At 39.7% G+C, this 17450-nt stretch overlaps 1 protein-coding gene across 4 annotated transcripts in view; it reads left to right on the forward strand.

Moving 5' to 3' along the window:
* Marchf6 (membrane associated ring-CH-type finger 6) overlaps positions 1 to 17450 on the forward strand; it is a 66726-nt gene that overhangs the window by 17066 nt on the left and 32210 nt on the right. For all 4 annotated transcript variants that reach the window (XM_028882034.2, XM_028882036.2, XM_028882035.2 and 1 more), the window contains exons 2-8: positions 3153 to 3249; positions 4584 to 4657; positions 7267 to 7410; positions 10137 to 10209; positions 12200 to 12368; positions 15170 to 15359; positions 16925 to 16986. In XM_028882034.2, the coding sequence (XP_028737867.1) occupies positions 3153 to 3249; positions 4584 to 4657; positions 7267 to 7410; positions 10137 to 10209; positions 12200 to 12368; positions 15170 to 15359; positions 16925 to 16986 (809 nt within the window). The remainder of the gene's footprint in view (positions 1 to 3152; positions 3250 to 4583; positions 4658 to 7266; positions 7411 to 10136; positions 10210 to 12199; positions 12369 to 15169; positions 15360 to 16924; positions 16987 to 17450) is intronic.

Here is a 17450-nt window from a genome sequence, read left to right on the forward strand (position 1 = left end):
AATGGAACCATTTTTAATTTTACTTAAATAGTATATTCACTATGGTGATATAATACTATTTTTCATAAAATATCTTCCAAATCCCCCAAACTGATGAGAAGAGTGGGTATTTTTTTTATATTACAATTTTTGTTTTTTGAGATGGTCCCTTTATGTAGCCCTGGTTGTCCTGGAACTTGCTGTGTATGTGTATCAGGTTGTCCTCAAATGCAGAGATCTGCCTGCCTCTGCTTCCTGAGTGCTGAGATTAAAGGAGTGTGCCACTATTCCTGGTTTATCTTTACAGTTGTCTTTAGTGTCTAGTTTAATAGAACAACAGTTGGATTTTTTAAAGAAATCTGTGGTAGCATCCAATATCATGTGCCCTCTACAAACACCACTATAAGCTGGATGTGATGTTTTATGTCTATAATCCAAGCATTTGGAGACTATCACAGGAGAGCACTGAGTTTAAGATCAACCTGGGCTATGTAGTGAGATCCCATCTTAAAAGAAAAAAAGAGAAGAAACCTGCAAATTGGCTCAGCAGTGAGTAAAAGAGACTCTTCAGGATTGCTAGAAGGTAGTTCTTACTTTCAGTCTCTGAGTAAGAAAGGTACTCTACAGAATTCCAAGGATCCAGCTTCTCTGCTACACATTAGCTCTGGCTTGAGTTGAAGTTGGTTGTCTGTGCATGGCATTATGTTGTTGGTTTGTTTCTGAGAAGGATGAGAAAAATCACTGTCCTCTCCAGGTGTGTTGGGCCCCCTAAGGAGATCTCCCACCTCAGTCCTCCTTCCCCATAGGCTCCTCCTGCACTGGAGCACTCTGGAGTTTACCGCTACCTTGGTCCCAGCACAGCTTTCTCAGCTCACAGAGTTGCGTTGCCTTGAACTAGTTATCCATGTCCATATGTTTTATCACTCACTCTTGTCCTTGTCTCTTGCTGACCACAGTGTACCAGTAAGTTGCATCCTTGCTCTTTCCCAAACCATACTTGGGAGCTGGCCAGTCACCATGTTCCTTCCTGGGGGGTAGGTGATGTGGCAATCCCCATTCATGTGAGCCTGGGTTTGTTACTGCTCTTTTCTTTGCATCATGTTCCCATGGAGCATTCTCAAAGGAGAGCTGTTGATACAGGATCCATATGTGGTAATGACCCACCTGTATTAACTCACACCATCCTGCCCCCTTGGTTGATCTATAGTAATGAATTCCTGTGTCGACTCAGTGTGGTGGTGATGTGTAGGACCTTGGGCAGCATTCATCTCCTGCCTGGATAACTGATAATTTTAAAGCTAATCTGCACCCACAGCACTAGTGACCCTGGTACGTGTAGATAACATAGTTCGGCTATAAGCACCCATGGCCTTGTCACCTTTGTGTGTTAGTTGCACTTTCTGCTGTGGCAGTGACTAACCTGGAACTGAGGTGATGGGGAATCTTGGTTCCTTTTCACAGAGGGGGCTTGCTAAACTACTGTCTCTCAAAGGAAGGCAGGGGCATGCATATTACTAACTTCCAGCAGGACAGAGCAGTGATAGCAACCTCATTGAACTCTACCACAGAGACTGAGCTGTGAGATAGCTCTTCTGTGGGCAGAGAAGTGTGACTTTTCCATATTGGTGAAGAGATTTGTCTGGTTGCTTGGTAACCAGGGAGAGTCATGTAATAACCAAATAGGTTTTCCTGAGTGTTTAGTGTCGCTTGGCTTGGACAAGCAGCATTTTGTTACTCGAGAATGAGCAGCCAGGAAGTCTGTAATGATCCAAGTGGCCAGAACTGGTGTGCTGTGGTGCTCAGCTTGTGTCTTCTCATCCAAAGGGCAGCACAGGCCCTCTAAGTTCATTAGTGAAGCAGAGATCGGAGCTGCAGCTCTTCTACATTGAGTGAGGAATTCCCTGTAGGAGAGGCAGTCAGAAGCAAACGGTGTATCTTTGCCCCTTTGAACATTGACAGTTGCCCTTGGGATTCATTGGCACTTGGCTGTGAGGGATGCTGGAGAAGGCTAAGGAATAGCAATAGTGAAATTTCAGAGTGTGGTGCTGCAGAGGAGCTTTAGGGGAAATGAGCGAGAGAGCACAAACGATCTCCTGAGGTTTTCCTCCATGCTGTTTGCTAGCCACAGCGACGGGAGGGCAGGAGATGTGTGTGCTCCCCTTGGTGCTAGGGTAGGGAATGCTCTCCCTGTGCTGACTCTTCAGCCCTGGGCTCCTATAGCTTCTGCTTCCCTTTCTCTAGTAGGAGTCTGTGAGGTTCTGAGGTACCTTCCTTGGGTCCTGACTGTGTGTGTGCACACTATGTGTGCGTGTGTCACCGGTTCTTAGTTTCCTTCTTTGTATGTGAGGCAAGGAAAGAGAATCTACTGTGCATTCCTCTGCTGTTACTGTCTTAAGTCCTCAGACATGGTTTTTTAGAAAAAAAAAAATTTTTAAAAATGATTTTTCCTTTAATGTGTATGAGTATTTATCAGCATGTGCCATGCACATGCAGTGCCTGCAGAGGCCAGAAGAGGGCGTTAGGTCCTGAAACTGGAGTTGTAGACAGTTGTGAGCCACCAAGTGGATGCTGGAAATCAAGCTGGAGTGAGTCCTCTGGAGGAGCAGCCAGTGTGTCTTTAACCACTGAGCCATCTCACCTGCTTCCTGAAAAGTAATTTTAGAAATAATTTCATTTTAAAAATAATTTTGAGGTTGGTATACAAAGTGACGGGCTTCATTGTTGCATTTTCATGTATGTCATTATATTTTGGTATCATTTTCCCTTCCCTCTCAGATGGTTTTGTGGTGCTTAAACCCTTAGGCCTGGATTTAGACTCGTAAAACGTTACACTGTTGCAACACTAATATTTGTGGCCAGGTGACCTGATTCTGCTTATTTGTTTGGTTGAGTGTTTGTTATAGGATACTGCAAGTGTAGATAAATTAAACTTTTTGTTATTTTCAGCTTTATTTACAGAACATTCTAAGGAACAACTCACCTTTATGCATTTTGAAGGAACGTACTTAGATTCTGATATACCCTTAATGAAAGTTTCATCACAGTTTTCAGGTTTCCATCCTATTGATTGATATAATAAATTTTACCTTTAGCACAAAATATTTTTGTTTTGTTGGTCTTTTTGTATAAGAGTCATAACTAAAGGTAATTCTATTTTTCTCCTTTGTTATCAGACATATGTAGAGTGTGTCGATCAGAAGGAACACCCGAGAAACCTCTTTATCATCCTTGTGTATGTACTGGCAGTATTAAGTTTATTCATCAAGAATGGTAAGTCATTTGGAAAATTGTATCATTCTTAAATTCAATTTTATCATCTCTGTAATAAAATTGGTCATTTCAGTGATCTTGACCAGTAATTCATTATTTTTAAGCTTTTGTTCTAAAAATTTATAACCATATTTATAATTTGACTAAGCAATGACCCATAGTTAATACCAGACATGCTATTTTGGTATATAGTGGATATGCTAACGATAGCCTATTGTTAATTTCTATCACTGAGAAGTTGTTTTGTTCGTGGACAGAATTACGTTTTTCTGGTTTTGAGTGGCACAATTATAGCTTATATTTATTAAATATTCTGTGACAAGAACTATCTTCTGTGCTTTACACATTTTAACTCATTTGCTCTTTGTAAGAAAAGTCTGGAACATTATATGGATGTATGGATGAAGAAATGGAGCACAGACAGGTTGAAGAACTTGTGCTATAAGCACATAACTTGCCAGGGGGAGAGTGGGAATTCAGCCCTGGTTACCAGCTGTGAGCATTGAAAGGCCAGTATCAAAACTGATGCTGACCCCGGATTATTTACTAGTATTCATTTAGCTCTGAAGAGATTAGAATTTTGGCTAATTAAATCTTGTAGCAGGAATCTTAAAGTTCTTATTAATAAAATCAAACCTGAGGCCAGTTATTGGGGTCAATGCTGGTAGATCAGAGAGACAGAACAAGCCACAGCTAACCTCACCTTGCCAATTCCTCAGCTGGTCCTGTTTCCTCAGACTGGAAGCTTCTGTGTCCTCATCCCAATGGCTCTCAGCTGAACTGCTGCTTAAAAGCCTGAATGCTTAACCAGCCAAATGCTTAACCAAGCCAAATGCTTCTAGTTTCTGGTCCTCACGCCTTATGTATCTTTCTCTTTCTACCATCACTCCCTGGGATTAAAGGCTGGCTTTCTGGGATTAAAGGTGTGTGTCACCATGCTTGGCTTTTTCCAATGTGGCCTTGAACTCACAGAGATCCAGAGGGATTTCTATCTCTGGAATGCTAGGATTAAAGGTGTGTGATATCACTGCCTAACTAGTGGCTTTTCTGTTTTCTGACCCCAGATAAGTTTATTAAGGTACACAATATTTTGAGGAACACAGTACCACCACAAAATCTTTTTATTAATATAATGTATATTGGTTTATATTTATCTGTTTTTAAGTTTTATACTCTTAGAAAGCACATAAAAATTAAAATAGTCTACATTTGAAATTCTGAAAACTATAAAAGTTCTATGACACAAAAATTTTAATAAAAACACTAGTTTTCAATGAAATCTTAATGCTGTTTTGTTTTAAATATTGTATTCATGAATGTCTTTGTAATTACAGCTTAGTTCAGTGGTTGAAACACAGTCGAAAAGAATACTGTGAATTATGCAAGCACAGATTTGCTTTCACACCAAGTAAGTTCATTTGACATTTTCACTACAGTTTTCTTTTGTTATTTCTGGCAACAAAAGGTGTTTAGAGTTTGAAAGCAATAATTTTCAACCTCATTGTCTTTGATAGTAATAGAAAAAACCTGTTCCACTTAGAAGGATATTTTTAAAACTGTCTTCTTTTAATTTAATATACCCATGCATGTTTTGTAGGCTGTTTTCTTTGTGTTTTTGCTTATTTACAGACTAGCTTAAACATACACAGAGGTAGAGTGAGTGAAAACCCATCACTTAGTTGTACTTGTTTTTCAGCTCACATGGCCTCTCTCTCTTTATCTGTGCTCTCATTTCTTACTATATTCTTTAATTTTTTGGGCTGTTCTTTTTAAAGGATACCCTGTCAGTTTTCATTTTATCTATACATTCTCAGTATGTGTCAACATTCATTCCTTTTAAGAAACATTATTATCTCTGACTTGATTTCATCAGAATCTAGTGCTGTTCAGCCTGAACTCCTTTTGAGGTAAAGCTGTAAGAGTGAAATAATAATAGTAAAGAGTAAGAACACTTTTTTCTTTTGGAAACCAACTTTTCAAAATGTATATGTGTTTGATTGTGTGGGTGCACATGTGTGCGTGTAGGAGGGGTGTGTGTGTGTGTGTGTGTTCGTTCACATGTGTACATAAGTGCGTTTGAGTGAGCTAGAGATGGATATGGGGTTTCTTTTTTCTTTTTCTTTTTATTAGAGACAGGGTTCCTCTGTAAAACAGCCCTGGCTGTCCTGAAACTCACTATGTGGAACTTGCAGGGCTCAAACTCACCAAGTTTGGTCTGCTTCTGCCTCCCGAGTGCTAGGATTAAAGGCGTACACCATCACGCCTGGCTGGGAAGTCCTTGATTTTTTTGCCCTCTACCTTATATATTGTCATTTGAATCTTGAACTCCTCACTTCAACAAGTCTAGCCAGTCAGATTGCCTTGGGATCTCCTGGCCCGACCTTTTGAGCACTGGATACAGGCAGGCCATGGTACCCATGCCCGCCCAGCATAGCGTGGATGTTGGAGATCGTAACTCTGGTCTTCATGCTTGCATGCTATCTTCCCAGCCCCGGGAAACAAACTTTTAAGCTCATGTGTTGTAAGGCTTCAGTAACTATTTTTCAGATGTCTAAAATTTTAATGATAATACTTGTGTTATATCAAATAGATAGTACTGTACTGGCGAATTATTAAAAACTTGAAGCACAGTTTTTCATGTTGTGATCCTTATACATTGCACCTGATTTTTTGTATTTAACATTTTTTTAAGACTCTTGTGCTTCTTAGAACAAATACTGTAACTTATCATTAGTTTTGCTTGCTATCTGACAAACATGTATAATTGAAGTTACTGTGTTTTATTTATTCATTGCCAGCAAAAATGCCACTTGTATTCTGTAATAGTCCTTATTTTCTCTGTTGTATAAACTCATTACTGCTTGTAAAGATTTATAGCAAACTAGACTAAATGGTTGAATGTCTTCATGAAATTTGACTAATAGAAAATATCCTGTGGACTTTTACTTTGTATGCTTGCTTTTCTCCTGACATTTGTGCAGTGTTTCCTGTAGACCTTCCTCAGGAAGCTCTCCTGTCCTTTCCACCAAGTGTCCTGTTGGCTGGGTGATCTGTGGCATGTGCAGACTTGCCATTTGTTGGAGCTTATGACTTATGTTCTAGACGAGTAGTTTTGTGATACTGCTCTTGAATGTTTTGTTTTTACTATTTTTTGACTGCTTAGTATTAAACCTAGCATGTTATCTGTGCTAAGCAAGCACTATGTATCTGAAGTACTCGCCAGCATTGTCTTTTTGTTTAGTTTTGGTTATATTTCCCCTCCCCCAGCTCTGTTTTATAGATTTTAGATCATTGATTTTATATAATAATTCCTTGTTTTGGGCCCTTTAGAGAAAGAGGTATTTGAAAGACAATGTGTATTATCTGAAGTAGAGCTTTTTAATAAATAGCAGTTTTTACTGGAACAATTCTTAGGAAGATATTTCCTAAAATGTGGGACTGTTCTTGAACCACATTTGAATTACATTTTGCAAAGATGTCTGAATTTATCATTTGAAAATTAAAGTAAGATGTTAGAATTGGGGGAGGGTTGGCTAAGTGACGTCAGTGAACTGTTGGTCCTTCATGAAATGACTGTCACAGGCTGTTGGGTGCCATGGCCAATGCCTGCATTTGGGAAGCTCTCTGATAACATGCCTTCAGATTTGCTTTTGCCCTTGTTACCTTTTCTTGATCCTTTATAGTTTGAGAAGCCATGTCATTGTATGGCTTGCATGTTACATATGTGTAAACTGATACTGCTTGAGATTCAAGGCTGTAAGCAGAGGAGGTAGATTTCTTCCTCTCGATGCTTTTTCTCTGCTCTGTGGTCTTTTTTTTTTTGTTGTTGTTCATTTACGTATTTTAGTTGTGGTTTCTATAAAAAAAGAGACTTGTATAAATGTAGCATTATCATAATGATTCGACATTCAGTGGCATATAGGAAAAATACTTAAGCACAATATCTCTACTTTGTATTTATGAATTAAGTTATTTAAAAGTCCTCATGAAATCCTGTGTATTTTTTTCCTCTTACAGTTTATTCTCCAGATATGCCTTCACGGCTACCAATCCAAGACATATTTGCTGGACTGGTTACAAGTATTGGCACTGCAATACGATACTGGTTTCATTATACACTTGTGGCCTTTGCATGGTTGGGAGTTGTTCCTCTTACAGCATGTGAGTATTCATCCCTCTTCTGGAGTTATTTAATAACTTTTTTATTTTATAAATGATTTATATTTTAATTGTGTTGCCTAATACTACGAATGATGTTTAATTAGTTGATTTATGTTATCATATATTAGGAAAGCCTTGTTTAGAAAACATCTTCACTGAGTTGTTTCTGGAGGAGGGAAGGGTGTTTTTCTTAAAGACGTGGAGCGGTATTGATAATACATGAATGGCAGAGTATATAGATAGGATTCTGTGGACTTTAAAACAAGCAAGGGTTTTAGATACGATGTAATTTACATTCTCATGTCTCCTTAAGTAAAACTAGCTTGACTACCTACAGAGATGAAAGACATAAGCACTGGTGGAGAGTGACTTTAGTGAGCATCTAGCCAGTGAATTCTCCTACAATATAATTCAGAGGGACAAAGTAGTTCGAGTAAGAGAAATAGGAGAGGTGGAAGCTAGAGCTGGCACTTTTAGTAACACCTAGCAAGTTGTTCTACAAGGTAAGGTTATTGGAGATGAGGAGTTGATCATTTCTGTTATGAAGGAGACCACAAACCTAAACAGGACAGTAGCAAGTCCAGATAAAACAGTTTTTTACTGTAAATTCCTCACCTTCCAAATATACTCAGTTGGAAGAACAAAATACACTTAGGTGTTCAGAATGTTTGCCACCTTAAACTTGTAAATGATACACACTGTAAATGATACACACCTTAATCCTATCTATATAGAGGCTGAAGCAGGAGGATCTCCAGTTGGAGGCCAGCTTGGTCTTCATGGGGCATAAGAATTGAAAAAGAAAAAAATCATTCAGTTGAAGTGGAAGACAACATGCCTTTCTAAAATCAACAGATCATACAGTCGAGCATAAGTGAATGTTTGACTTCACTGTAATTAGCTTGATTTCTGTCCTGACTTTGCATATACACATGTGCATCATATAATACATACTCTTACAGACTTTTTTTTAATTTTTTAAAATTAATTAATTTATATATATAATGTGCTCTATCTGCATGTACAACTTTATGCCAGAAGAGGGCATCAGGTCCCGCTATAGATAGTTGTGAGCCACCATGTGATTGCTGGGAATTGAACTCAGGACCTCTAGAAGAGCAGCCAGTTCTCTTAACTGCTGAGCCATCTCTCCAGCCCCCAGACTCTACTTTTTAGTTCTGTTTCCCATCCCTCTTTCCTAGTACATGCCAGAGTTCTGAGGAGCCCTAATGCTGTCAGTCCATTTGGGTATTGACTGGTGGTTGGTTTGTTAGTTTTACTTATTATAAGCATGTTTGCTTCCTTTTATATAGGGATGTAAGTAATTTCCATTATGGACACTTTTTATTCTTCTGCCCTTTTGAGTTGACTAGTAAAAGAAACCATTGAACTCATTGAAAGTGTCTGACATAAGACTAAGGACAGTGCTTGAACTAATGTGCAAGAAGTGTTCTGAAGAAAAGCCTCAGCATTTCCTTAGTCCCTTTCTAAAGCCCTAGTCTTGTTACTGCTTTCTCTCTAGAATTCTGCCTTTCTCACTAAACAACATTCTACCTTTTCTGAACAAGAGGGTTAAGGATGACAATGAATTCTTTTATGCTTGTGTTTTCCCTCCATGGCCATAATTTAAGATAGTCTTTGTTTAAGACCTTTTGAAACTTTTTTTTTAAAAGTCTTTTAAAAACAATTTTCTATGTGTGTGCTCTTATGCTATGGTGTGTGTGGAGGTCAGAACGACTTTGTGGAATGTTTGTCTCTCCAGCTTTCCATGGGTTCCCAGGGTTGAGCAGAGGTTGCTGGGGTCAGCCATCTCATTGGTCCCTGAAGGTCATTGGATTATGCACTGTGCTGAAGAAGCTTCTCAGTTCAAAGACGCCTGATTCCCAAACTGAAATCTTTTGTTTTTACAAATAGTTACTGAATTTTGTAGTTCTAGATTTAAAAACAATCTTCATGTTATGATTTAGATCATTAATCTAGCCCCCTTAACATCTAAGCAAGTTTAAGATACCTAGAACTAAGAATGTAGCTCAGTGTAGAACTCTTGTCTAACACGTGTGAGGCCCTACTTTCAAATGGTTCTGCAGAGACCAGCCAACACTGCCATGGAGAATTTACTGTTTACTCTTTTTATGCTCTTAGAAAATAGGTTTTGTTTTGCTTTTTTTGTTTTGTTTTTTTTTTTGTTTTGCTTTTTTTCCCTCCCCATGCTGAAACAATGTTTCTCTGTGTAGTCCTGGCTGTCCTGGAACTTGCTCTGTAGACCAGGCTGGCCTTGCACCCAGAGATCACCTGCCTCTGCCTCCTGAGCGCTGGGATTAAAGGTGGGTACTACCACTGCCTAGCTAAGAAGTAGTATATTGAGGCCAGTTAGCTACCTCAGTAGGTAAACGCATTTGTCATACAAGCTTCTGAGTTTCATCCTTGGAACCCACGGTAGGTAGAAAGTTGTCTTCTGACTTCTACACACACACACACACACACACACACACACACACACACACACACACCATGGTATGTGGGTGCTCATACTCAGACAACCATGCAGACAGGCCTGCAATTAAAAAAACAACAAAAACTAAAACCCAGTATGAGACTCAGGCCTACAGAGAACAAGAAAGCTTGTTTTCTTGGTGCCTGTGATGTTCCACTTGACCTCTGCTTCCTTGAGCCATTGTGAGTTCATGGTGCTAGTTGTGACTATGCCATTGTGCCCTTGTTTGTAGGCCGCATCTACAAGTGCTTGTTTACTGGCTCCGTGAGCTCACTACTGACACTGCCACTAGACATGCTGTCAACGTGAGTATCAAGTGTGAGAATGGAATTTGGGCAATGTGAAGGATGTTTTTCCTCTTGTATATATTCCTTTGTTTGTTTGTTTGTTTTGGTTTTTGAGACAGGCTTTCTCTGTAGTATAATAGCCCTGACTGTCCTGGAACTTGCTCTGTAGACCAGTCTGGTCTTGAATTCACCATGGTCCACTTGCCTTTGCCTCCCAAGTGCTGGGATTAAAGGCATGTGTCACTATACCTAACCTATGTTTTTATTCTTATTATTTGAAAATTCATCTAAGAACAGCAATTCGTTTTTTTTCCTTCTAACAAGGAAGCTACTTGATTTGTGCATTAAAAAGTTGTTCACTGTGGCTTTTCTCTTCATGTGACGTTAGCACTTGGCTGGGCCTGTGTTGGCATGTCAGTTGACTGGCTTGTGGGCTACACTTCCTTCTTTAGACTACTCACAGAAGAATGCTAGGGGGGAGGGAGAGTATTATATATTCTCTATAGTATACAACTTTTTCCTGAAAATTCTGCACATGTACCGTATGTGGCAGTATGAGTTATGTGCAGATGAGTTGGGTTATCTCCAGGCAAACCATCTCATTTACACAAATGTGCAAAACACAATTCTGAGACATCATGGTGTCAGATAGCTGCCATTTTACTTGCTCACAGTTCTGGAGGTCAGAGTTGGTGTGGCTTAGGTGTGCTTAGTTGGGCAGTTCATCTCCAAGCTTGTCTGAGTCACATGTGTCTTTCCTGGAGCTGGATTGTCTAAGATGGGTCTGTCTGAGGTGCCAGAGTTATCCACACAGCCTTTCATCTTCAGAAGGTTAATGGAGGCTTCTCCACAAGAGGACTTTGGCTCAGCATTCTGAAACTGGGATAGTGGGAGCCCATAAGCCCTTTTCTAAGCTCTGGAATGTGGGCATCCTCACCTCAGGACTAGGCAAAAATGAAGCTAGTTCACGTGGAAGCAGGCATTAGAGAAAAGGGCTCTAAAGTGTGGTTCCATTTAAAATCTATAAGAAGTTAGTTGTTTGGCAAAGAAGAAATGGAGAAGGAATATTTCAGCCCCAACTCATCCTGATTTTGATGATCCCTTTAGTAAGGGATGGTTTGGAGATACTGTAGACAGGACCTCCTTTGGAATGATAGCAGTTACAGTGTGGGGCTGCTAGGCTGAGGTCTCTCAGACTGACCTTTCCTTAAATTTACCAGGGACAAAAAAGTAGTCAGTTTTCTAACATCTATCATTTTTGAGTTATGCTTGAATTATTCTGAAATCACAGACATAGATAGTGAAGAATACATTTCTTCAGAAAAGGAGCAAAGACTCCCAAGTGTTACAAATCTAACATTTCCATGTGTGGTTACTAAAGGAACCACACTCTGCCTCTTTGGATTTATTTTGGTATTTTTGCAGCTAGCATTAAAGCTAGGTTTACCATTTAAAGAGTTTCTGCACCATGCATTGTGAGTTTCTCTATCTGGTCCGTGGTATACTGAGTGTCCTTCAACCTTCTTTATGTTGCCATTTTATCAGTCACTGAGGGAGCTTCCCACCTTTCTTATTGAGTGTGTTCATTTATGTGCTTCCCTGTCAGTTACCCCTGTCAGTTAAGCTTTAAAGTTCTGTTAGAAGGATCAAGCAGAATTGCTCAACTTAGTAAATTGTATAAATGCAATGTTTGGGTTTGTTGAGTGTTTTTGCTGGATTTTTTTTTTTTAACCTTTATACTCCTGTTTCTTGGCTGTGCTAAAAGGATAGGCTGGATAATTAATAGCTGTATATTCTGATGTTATTTTATATCTACTTAATATAAGTATACAATAATATAAGTATATAAATGTACATATTAGCTAGCTTATAAGATAGAATTTCAATGTCATTATATATAATCCTTTAGAAGCAACTGAATTTTACTGAAAAGTTAAGATTTTTCTGGGTTTTTTTTCAAGTGTCCTTTGAAGTTAATTGTGTCTAATTTTTTTTTTTTTTTAAATAGGGAAAATTTGTTGGCAGATTGCTTACAGGGCTGTTTTGTGGTAACATGCACACTTTGTGCATTCATTAGCCTGGTGTGGTTACGAGAGCAGATAGTCCATGGGGGAGCACCAATTTGGCTGGAGCATGCTGCTCCAGCCTTCAATGCTGCTGGACACCACCAAAATGAGGTAAGCCCTCACGTGAAATGTATCTTCCTTGGGCAGTATCTGAAAGTTATTGTCACCCTCTACAATCCAAACCCTTGACTTTCATGTGCCACCTAAATGTGCTCATGTCATAGAAGAGGACAGTGGGAAAGTTTGAGGGATTGGGAGGACTGTGGAATGGAAAAAGAATGTTTCTCTGACTAATCTTCCAAAATCGGAACAGTGTTAGTGGGAATACTAACACACTCTTCCATTCTCTTTGCATGGGTCAGCAGCTTAACTTGGGCCCAGAAGGTAAGAAACAATTTCCTATAGCTAAGTGGTGGCCGCACCTGCAATCCAGCACAGGAGGCAGAGGCAGGTGGAGCTCAGTGGGTTCCAAGATAGCCAGGGCTACATAGTAGAGAGACCCTGACTCAAAACACGCACGCACGCACGCACGCACAAACACACACAGGTTTCTGACATGCTGCACAACATTTAGGAGTGTTCTACACCTATCCCAGCTTTTTTCTTCGTATGTGAAATGCCTTTTCTATTATGTAGGAAAAACTTTATCAAAAGTAGCAAACTTGGTCAGTCAGATGGCACAGTAGGAAGATATGCTTGCCACCCAGTCCTGATAACCCTACTTGGAGTTCCCAGAAGCCAGTGTACAGAGAAGAGCTGTCCTGTCACCTCTGTACATGCAGTGTGGCATGTGTAGCTCTCTCTGTGGGCATGTGCACACACAACACACAAAATTAAAGAAGAAAAGAATTGTGTACGGTTTTCTTATGAGTGACGATGTGCTCACTTACAAGGATACTTGGCAGCCTGTTAACAGGAGGGCACAGCAAGAGGTTTTTAGTATCTTGCCTGCTGGGAAATTGTAGGGCCAAGAATGTCACACAGCTACTGCTCAGTGAAGTGAAAAGTTCACACTTCATATACTTTTTTCAGTGAAACAGTTGGTCACAAACTATTCAGTGGTAATTAATCTTTGTTCCTATGATTTTTTAATATTGATATTAATAATTATTTAATAATATTAATAACATTTATCATTTATTAATAATTTATTATAAATTATACAGTATTATAGATAATTTATATATAATAAATAACAATTTATTAATAAATAATATTAATGATTATTTAATAATAAGATTGATTTCATTAAGTCTGGAATTTTTTTACTACAGAGTACGCCTTTTCCTTAGAAAATCATGCATAGATGAACCCAACACCACAAGCCCTGCCGCACACACCCCTTGTTCTGGGGATGGAACCCAGGGCCATGAGCACACTGGCCAGCATTCTGTCACCGAGCCATACATACCCATAGTCGTTTTGTTAATTTTTAGACTGGGTCTTGATATGTAGGCCAAACCGGCCTCAAACTCACTTTCCTCCTCCTTCCCTAAGAGCAGTAGGGGTATACCCCACGTCTATGCAGGTAGTGCTGCTAGAGAAGATTAAGAGAAGCACTATTGCTATTCTACCTTGTAGTTTGAAGCATTTAATGTAGTTTTGTTTCAGGATTTTCATTAAATCCAAGGGAATTGTTTTTTTCTAAATAATTTATTTAAATTTATTTTATGTGCATTGGTATGAAGGTATCAGATCCTCTGGAACTAGAGTTACAGACAGTTGTGAACTACCACGTGGGTTCTTGGAATTGAACCCAGGTCCTCTGGAAGAATAGCCAGTGCTCTTAATCGATGAGCCATCTCTCCAGCCCTGGGAATTGTGTTTTAACTTAACAGTTAAATGGAATTATGTCTTTGCATTTGGTTGGTAGCAGAATTTTGATTTTTTTATAATTTTCTGGAATTGAGGATTGAGTCCAAGACTTCACATGTGCTAGGTAACTACCCTTCCATTGAGTCACACCTTCAGCCCTTTTATTTTTGGTTTGAGATAAGAATCCGGCCAAGTCCAACAGTAGGCCTCAGACTTATAATCCTCCTGCTTCAAATCTACCTTTTTCCCTATAGTAGCTGTAATTACCACCCTGGGCCACCATGCTTGGCTTGGTAGCCCAAAAGAGCCAGAAGAAAATGCATTTGGGAATCAATAAAGGCCATATATGGAAAATCCTATTCTCTAAGTCAAACTAGAAATCAGTTACTCAAGTGTTAATAGCAGCAAATTAAGGTGTATATGTGTGTATACATGTGCATACATTTTTTTAAAAAATGTGTTTTCATCCCTAAGAGAATTAGACATACTTGTCATATTTATAAAAGATTATGGATGATGTGTTTAAGATAGCCAGATTTGCCCATATTTTATAATGCTGTGTGTGTGTGTATCTGTGTTCATGTGTATGTATATAAGTGTAGTTGTGTATGTGCCATTGTGTGCATGTGTAGGCCATAGGACCACCTTTGGTGTAAGTCCTTGCCTTGTACCTTATTGAAGACAGACAGCATCTTGGGTTCTCTATAGTTGGTCCGTGAGCTTCCAGGGATTCTTCTGTCCCCATGTTGGAGCACAGAATTACAGATGCTTTACTGTGCCCAGCTTTATTTGAGTTCTGGGAATCCAAACCAGTCCTCACACTTGGGTGGCAAGTGCTTTGCCCACAGAAACTGTTTCCCCAGCCCTCTAGTGCTTTCTGAAATGTGTACATTGAAAAGTGAGTTCACATTCTTATGTACCAAGTTGGTCATAAATGAGATACATTTAAAAGAGATGAGCCTGAAAGATACTTCTTTTTTTAACTTTAGTGGGGTTGTCTTTGCTGGTTTTGTTTTTCTTGCAGGGTAAAGTATGATTTGGAACTAGAGTAAAACTGAGCCACGTGGGTGAATTCCTGGGCTTTTCTTTCATTTTAGGCTCCTGTAGGAGGAAATGGTGCAGAGAACGCTGCTGCTGATCAGCCAGCTAACCCAGCAGGTGAGAATGCAGTGCTGGGTGAGAACCCTGATGCCCAGGACGGTCAAGCAGAAGAGGAGGAGGAGGACAATGAGGAGGAAGATGATGCGGGTGTGGAAGATGCTGCTGACGCCAACAATGGAGCCCAAGGTAGTGTCTGCCCCGTGCCCTTGCTCACCCTTCAGGACGGCCGGTCATTATTAGCTTGCACTGAGCACAAAGAGAGCAGTGCTTTCATGTTTCATGATGTGTCCGAGTTCTGTTTCGACAAGCTAGCAGTTAGGAACACACAGGTACATAAGGTCCATGTTTGAGGAGGGAGCTTGGTATAGAATTTCCTGGGTTTTTGTTTTTTATTTTTGTTTCTCATATTTTTCTCTTTGCTTCCATGGAGTTACTGCACTTTTCAAATAAAAAAGAACCCCTCAAGTGTACAGTACAGGCCAGGTGCCACCTCTAGAAACCATCTTTTCGTTTTCTATCAGTGCAAACTCTGGCCCTGTGTTGCATTGTCAGAGCTCATTGCCTGTCCTCTTGTGTTATCATCGATCCACTTTGCTAGTGTCTGTGTGCATAGTGCCAGACACTTGAGACAAAGTATTCAGTTGTGAACAAAATGCCTGGCCTGCCTTTTTGGGAGGTGCTGGTGGAAGGAAGAAGTAGGAGATACACTGTGTTAAGTGTATATGGGTCGCTCTGAAGATATTTGTCTTATATAAGGTTCCCCAGGAAACTCAGAGTAAGTGACTTTTGCACTGAGACCTGAAACATAAGAAGAAACAAAATTGATAATGGGAGCAGTCGGCTTTCTCAGGGAAAGCTCAGAGGCTCCGAGAAAACCGCTTTGGCTGCTTCTGCCCTAGTGCTTGGCGGTCACCTGTCTTGGTTAGTGCAGTAGCTCTTGAGTAGTCTTTGCATCTGTTCTTGCCCTATCTGGTGTTCATAGTATTCTTCCACTTTTATTTAAGTCCTGAGTAAAGCACAGTCCAGACTGCACACTCCTCATTTATTATTTAATCCCTATCTGCTTTGCATTTTTTTTTAACTCTTTTTTTGAGACAGGATCTCACTGTGTAGTTCAGACTGGCCCAGAACTTGCAGTACATCTGCCTCAACCTCCTGAGTGGTAGGATTACAGGCTTTGTACCACCTGATCCAACTCTTACATTTTAAATATATGTTTATTTCTAAGTGTGTGTGTGTGTGTGTGTGTGTGTGTGTGTGTGTGTGTTTGTGTGGGTGTGTGTGGGTTTGTGTTTGTGTGTGCGGTGTTCATGGAGGCCAGAAGAGGGTGATCCCCTAGAACTGGAGTTCCAGGCAGTTGTGAGCCACTTGACATGAGAGATGCTAAGGACTAAATTGGGTCCATTAGAACAGTCTGAGTTCTTAACCACTAATGAGCCTGAGCTTTAAACTTTTATCTTTTGATAATTTACTAATTCATTAGAAAGTTAATCCCTTGACTAACTTCTTTTTTCTCAAATCTACCAGATTCTTTTTTGACCCACATCAATTAGATTTGTCTTTGGCTTAATCCTATTTATTAACTTTCTAGTACTAACCACAATCTAGCATTGTCTTATAATCTAGGAAGTAAATTATGTTTGATAAAATTTTAAGTGTGGTTTAACTTCTCAACAGATGATAATTAAAAGTGGCTCTTACTAGTTAGAGTTTCATCTTTCAGTGATCTTGATTGGCAATTGTGTTTTCAGATGACATGAACTGGAACGCTCTGGAGTGGGACCGGGCTGCAGAAGAGCTTACTTGGGAAAGAGTAAGAACTTTCACTGTCCCTTGTCCTTGTGTTTCAGTCCTGTGGTGGGTTTGGAAGTTTGGATATTTAGCTGTAAACACAAATTTCATAGTTAAATTTGATGGGAACAGTTAATCAAGATTTACTTTCTTCAAAAACAAGTGGTGGGCAGCTGTGGTGCAGGCGGTGACAGTACGGCCTCTGTCCTGCCTTTCCTGCGAACCTTGCTCATGCCGGAGGCAGGTTGACCGACCGAGATTGTGGACTTGGGGAAAAACTAAGTAAAAATTTAAATAGGATTTCCACACTGTAATTGAAGAAAATAAAAGGAATTCTATAATGACTACCGTAAGAAACTCAGGATGGGTTTTTTTTTTTTTTTTTTTCTTTTTTTCAGTGCTGGGCATACAAACCCATGGCCTTGGGCATGCTGGGCAAGCACTCTTTCACTGAGCTCCACCTGTCAGCCTTTTGATACTGGTTCA

The sequence above is a fragment of the Peromyscus leucopus genome, chromosome 11, assembly GCF_004664715.2.
Source record: "Peromyscus leucopus breed LL Stock chromosome 11, UCI_PerLeu_2.1, whole genome shotgun sequence".
Taxonomy (NCBI): domain Eukaryota; kingdom Metazoa; phylum Chordata; class Mammalia; order Rodentia; family Cricetidae; genus Peromyscus; species Peromyscus leucopus.